The 5610-nt window shown below is 52.6% G+C and overlaps 1 protein-coding gene across 1 annotated transcript; it reads right to left on the minus strand.

The window, feature by feature from the left end:
* Nucleotides 1–221: 221 nt before the first annotated feature.
* Nucleotides 222–2410, minus strand: LOC129330454 (protease inhibitor 1-like). Its single transcript, XM_054980488.1, has 3 exons — nt 2312–2410; nt 1641–1823; nt 222–403 (listed from the first exon to the last, which is right to left on the minus strand). Exons 1-3 carry the CDS (start codon nt 2397–2399, stop codon nt 222–224), a joined length of 453 nt encoding a protein of 150 aa, XP_054836463.1. The 5' UTR covers nt 2400–2410.
* Between the last annotated feature and the right edge of the window lie 3200 nt (nt 2411–5610).

Raw genomic sequence — 5610 nt, forward strand, 5'->3', positions numbered from 1 at the left:
TCTAATATTTTGCCACTACAGACTGACACGGCTCACTCCTCTGGATCTATGACCCTGGAGGAAATGGCAGCTTTGGAGGGTGGTCTCTATGGCATTCTACCCTGCTGAGGTCTCTCCCGTCGCCAATCTATGCCCTTTGCTCTCGGGTCTCCAGGAATTTGCCAACCCAGAGAGGGCAAGCCTAGCAGGTGGCTGCAAAGGCCACCTGGAAAGTTCAGGTATCAGCCACCCGGGGCCCCTTCTCCCACACCCCCAACTTCTGCAGCATTTGTAGCAGCTGAGGGGCTCACCTCGGTGGCTTGGGCACTGAACCAGCCTACGTGGTAAGCAAAACTGTCTGGCATGCCACTCTTTGGCACACAGGCTGCCCTGGGTGAGATGACCGTCTCTTCCAGGAATCGAGCTGCGAAGCCACAGCCCGCATCTTCCATGAATGGTGCCTCCCAAGGGCAGAACACCTCCTGGCTTAGCAGCGTTCCGCTATAAGTCATCCAACGCGGCATAATTTAAAGTCAAAGCCACGTAACCTTCTGCTATCAACCGGCTGTCCAACATTGGATACAGCCCCTGCCCCCCCCCCAAAGCTGCTGTTTCCTGGAACTTGCCTCTGTAGTCTGGGGCTCAGTCGGAATTACGGGAAAACTCGAGGACTGTGGGGGCAGCAGCAGGGAGCTAACCGGGTCATTGCTTTCACCTGCCCCCCTCCCCATGCCCTGCCCTTCCACCACCTCCTCCTTCCCCAATTCCAACATTAATTCAGTGCTCTTCTGCAGCCAGTTTTTCTTCTAAAAGAAGGGAAAGTGGTGATCTTTGGGATATAGGACACTGGGTAGGTTCCTCCTGACAGTTTTATCCAACATCTGGCACGTCCAATGGAGTATGCTGTGGGCTGGTGCTTTGGAGCTGTCCTGTCTCGTCTTCCAGGACTCACAGAATTGCTAAGGGGCATCGATCAATCTGCTTTAGCATAGGAGACAAAGGGCTGCTCTTAACAGGCACGGAGGAGTACAAGTGAAGGACAAGACTCGGAGGTTGCAGGAACAGAAAAGTATTTATTACAGCAAAAGCAGGTGATCACCTCAGCATTACAAAAGGAGAAGAGAGACAGGGTGGGGGCACATAGCCCAGTATCTTCTCCTGCAGCCTGGGAGTTTCCTTAGGGAGTCCAGCTGTCCTTTGGCAACAAGAGGAAGTGACTCATTGTGCTGTGGGTAGAAAAAAGAAGCAGAGACTTGAGGAGCCAGGGAACAAGGGGGTGCTACTGCAGTCAAGGAGCTGGCAATCTGTCCCTTGGCTCTGCCAGCACCATCGCTATTCCAGTTTCCACCCCAAGATGAACGGGCAAACCTTCCTGAGGGAGTTGGCACATGGCCGGGAAGAGTTCAGGCCAACAGCACAGTGTCCCTGCGCCCCAGGGCTTTCCCAGGTTGTTTTTTTTTTACTGGGAAACATGGTAAGCATATAATCAGATTGCCCAATTCAAAGAAAAGGGCAGCGCTGGGCCTGATGCTGTCAGGATCCCGGCCCCATTCTGGACGGCTCCAGGCACTTCTCATGCCAAAAGGGGGAGGGGGGCTTCCTGCTCTGCTCTGTCTCCCCGGCCCTCCCCAGCCCAGACAAGGAAACCCAGAGCTCCATACCTGGCCAGATTTGCATACAGACCCTCTCGCATTCCTCCTTTGTCTTGAAGTTGTTGCTGTTGCCTTGGCAGCCCCCCCAGGTGAACGTCATGCATCTCCTTTGACGAGGGTTGTAGTAGTAACGCTTAATATTCATTTTGCATGGCCCCGTCTCAGGTGGTAGGGTGCAGCGGTAAGGGAGACCTATGACAGGGAGAAAGGAAGTTGATCCAGGGATTCTGGCCCACTGACTGCCCAAGCGTGCTGTGTGCCTGGCCTCCTGGGCAGCAGCAGGGAGGGGGTCAGCCAGGGCTGCCACCAGTAGTGAAGCAGCACTTCTGGGGCCAGGGGCAGCCTCTGTCATCATGGCAGAGCAGGGAAGCATTGCTCTCTCCAGGCTGCGTCTTGCCAAGGCCCTTCTCCGAGAGCGGCTCCTTCTGCCACTTTGGCTGCTCTGTGCAGTTGGCAATTTTGGCAGCACCAGGCAATGGCAGCTACAGTGGCTTTTGGGGGCTGCCTGTGAGGCAGCCAGCTGGGGCCTGGCTTTGTCTTCCTCACCCCCAGCAAAGCAGGCTGTGCTTGTGCTTCCCTTGCAGCCAGAGCTGCAGCAGACAGGGCTTACGCCGAAAGAGGGCGGTCTGCTGGGGCTTTGCCAGGGGCTCCAGGGCCAGGCAGGGGAAGGCATCGCTTACCTGGGGGAGGTTTCTGACCAGAGCCGGGTGCCAGCTCAGCCCAGAAGACGAGGAGACCCACGAGGAGGAGGAGGCCACTGCGGCGCATGATGCTGCCAGTCCAGGAGCCCTCTCCTCTCCCAGGCCTGCTGTCAGCATTTATAGCCAAGGGAGCCGAACGGGGTGGAGCGGAGGATGCAAAAGGGTGCTGGCACCGCCCCAGCAGAGTGAGGGGGCCGGTGGCTGCGGTGCCCATCAGGAAACGCTTCTGGGAGAAAGTGGATGAGGCAATAAGGCCCAAACGCCGGGGACTGGATGGGGAAAGAGGGGCGGGGCCAAGCGGCATCATGTCCTTGCCACAGTGAAAACCCTCCCCAGGGATTGCTCAAAGCAGCTCCCAGGCTTGCCCTCGATTTAGGGCTGCCAATCTCCAGGTGAGGCCAGGAGATCACCTGGGATTACAACTGATTCCCACACTCCCGAGAATAGCTCCCCTGGAGAAAGTATCTGCTTTGGAGGGTAGATTCCATGGCATTTCACTCCAGCGAGTTCCCCTGAGATCCTTGCAGGGCTCCACCCTCAAACCTCAAGCAATTTCCAAGCCAGGGTTTGCAGCCCGGATGTTACACTGTATTGCTGCAGCATTCTGTCAGGTTCTCTGAAGTCCTGGCATTCTTTTTTAAAAAACTAAATCTCTATCCCCTTTTATTGCAGAGATATGTCTTTCCCATTATAGCTCCACAACAAAAGGAGCTAGAGGCTTCTCTTTTATGTATGAAAACTGGGGATTTAGAGAACTCAATATACATATTGTTATAATGTTATATTGACAGAACAATAGATATTGCTGACTTCTTTAAAAAAAGACAAAACTCTGGTGTAGGGATGTGCGTTTCGGCATTCAGAATGCCGAAAGAATGCCGAAACAAAAGTGCTGAAACGTTTCAGGGAATGCCGAAACGTTTCGGGTAGCCGAAAGAAAAAAGCCGAAACGTTTCGGGATTCTTTCGGCTTTCTTTCGGCTTTTCAATGGGAAAATGCCTCCGTCTTCCAGGACATCTGGGGGAGGCATTTTCCCACCGAATAAGCCCAAAATTGGTGGGGACCTTTCTCTAACCCTTCTCTAACAACCACCCAAGTTTCAGACAGATTGGACTTTGGGGGGCCATGTTATGGCCCCCCAAAGCAGGTCCCCCCATCCTCCCATAAGAAAGCGAAGGAGCAGCATATTGTTAGCATGCTGCTGCTAATCTTCTTCATTATTTCCTATGGGGAAAAAATGAAGAAGCAGGCTTCCTTTGCCAGGGGTGGCATTTTGCATGCACTTTATTTCTTGAACAGCTTTAGGTTACACAGCAGGGGGGAACACCAAAGGGCATGGCAGCACTATCTTACACAAAAATAACACAACTCACTTAACATCAGAGAATCACAAAAACACAATTCCTGGCAAAAACACTTTATTTCTTGAACAGCTTTAGGTTACACAGTAGGAGGGCACAACAGGGCATGATAGCAATGTACTACAAAAAATGATACAACCCACTTCACCGTTTTTGACAGCAATTCTGTTTGTGTGATTCTCTGATGTGAAGTGGGTTGTGTTATTTTTGTGTAGTACACTGCTTTCCTGCTCTGTGGTGCCTTCCTACTGTGTAACCTAAAGCAGTTACAGAAATAAAGTGCTTTTGACAGCAATTTTTGGGGTGATTCTTTAATGTGAAGTGAGTTGTGTTATTTTTGTGTAAGATACTGCTTCCATGCCCTTTGGTGTCCCCCCCCCCTGCTGTGTAGCCTAAAGCTGTTCAAGAAATAAAGTGTTTTTGACAGGAATCGTGTTTTGTGATTCTCTGATGTTAAGTGAGTTTTGTTTTAATTTTTCTGTGTGGGGGACTGCTGGTGTAATGTGTCATAATGCTTTGCCTACTTGTACTTTGGAAGGGAGAAAATAATTTTTTTAAAACTTTATTTTGTGTTGTTCTTGTTTTATTCTTTGTTGTGCAGTTGGTTCCCATCATAGGGAACAATGGGGCTGGCTGGCCAGCCATCTCTGTAGGTGGTGGGGGAATTTGAGGGAGGGTGTCTGTGGTTCAGGTGCTCTTTCACAGGGACCAGCTGGCACTCAGAAGTGTGCCCACCATTGTGGCACCCCTGGGCTGTGCAGAATTGCCCAGGGAAAGAGAGTTTAGAAGTTCCCAGCATAGGGAACAAAGGGAGAGGGCTGGCCTTTGCCAGCCTGTTCCTGGGGTTATGGGTGTGGGGCAGGTGGGGGTGGATTTGGATCTGTGAGGGGCTAATGTGGGGATTTGGGTCTGTGTGTGGCAGCTGGGGGGGAATTGGGTTTGTGTGGGGCTGTAAGGGGTGGACTTTAGTGGGAGCAGTCTGAGCCTTGGTGGGGGGTGGGAGGAAGGGTGGGAGAAGGGCCCCAGAGGGCTGGGGGGCATTTTGCATGCAAAATGCCACCCCTGGCAAGACAAGCCTCTCCCAGCTGTCAGTGGTAGAGATGAGAGCAGAGCACCTACTTGGGGAGGCCATGAAATGCCCCCCCAAGTGGGAGCAGGCTGAGCCTTGGTGGGGGGTGGGAGGAGGGGTGGGAGAAGGGCCCCAGAGGGTTGGGGGGCATTTTGCATGCAAAATGCCACCCCTGGCAACACAAGCCTCCCCCAGCTGTCAGTGGTAGAGATTAGAGCACCTACTTGGGGAGGCCATGAAATGCCCCCCCCCCCAAGTGGGAGCAGGCTGAGCCTTGGTGGGGGGTGGGAGGAGGGGTGGGAGAAGGGCCCCTGAGGGTGAGGGGGCATTTTGCATGCAAAATGCCACCCCTGGCAAAGGAAGCCTGCCTCTTCATTTTCCCCCCATAGGAAATAATGAAGAAAGATGAGCAGCAGCATGCTAACAATATGCTGCTCCTTCGCTTTCTTATGGGAGGATGGGGGGACCTGCTTTGGGGGGCCATAACATGGCCCCCCAAAGTCCAATCTGTCTGAAACTTGGGTGGTTGTTAGAGAAGGGTTAGAGAAAGGTCCCCACCAATTTTGGGCTTATTCGGTGGGAAAATGCCTCCTCCAGGCGTCCTGGAAGACGGAGGCATTTTCCCTTAGAAAAAAGCCGAAAGAATGCCGAAATAATGCCGAAAGAATCCCGAAAGCTGAAAGCCGAAAGAGATTCTTGTTTCGGCTTTCGGCTTTAACGATAGAGAATCTTCTTTCGGCTTTCTACTTTCGGCTATAGCCGAAAATTTTTGGCTTGCACACCCCTACTCTGGTGGTAGAGTTGGGATGGCTACTGTTGGGCGTTTGAGTCAAGGAAACCACTGGTAA

This window comes from Eublepharis macularius, chromosome 5 (genome assembly GCF_028583425.1).
Source record: "Eublepharis macularius isolate TG4126 chromosome 5, MPM_Emac_v1.0, whole genome shotgun sequence".
NCBI lineage: Eukaryota > Metazoa > Chordata > Lepidosauria > Squamata > Eublepharidae > Eublepharis > Eublepharis macularius.

Bases quoted from the DNA above. Each gene is read 5' to 3' on its own strand.
- LOC129330454 (XM_054980488.1), bottom strand. From the start codon at position 2,399: ATGCGCCGCAGTGGCCTCCTCCTCCTCGTGGGTCTCCTCGTCTTCTGG. The intron at 1,824-2,311 runs GTAAGCGATGCC...TCCCTGTCATAG, and splicing joins TGGTCAGAAACCTCCCCCAG to GTCTCCCTTACCGCTGCACC. The intron at 404-1,640 runs GTATGGAGCTCT...GTGGCTTCGCAG, and splicing joins CTGTATGCAAATCTGGCCAG to CTCGATTCCTGGAAGAGACG.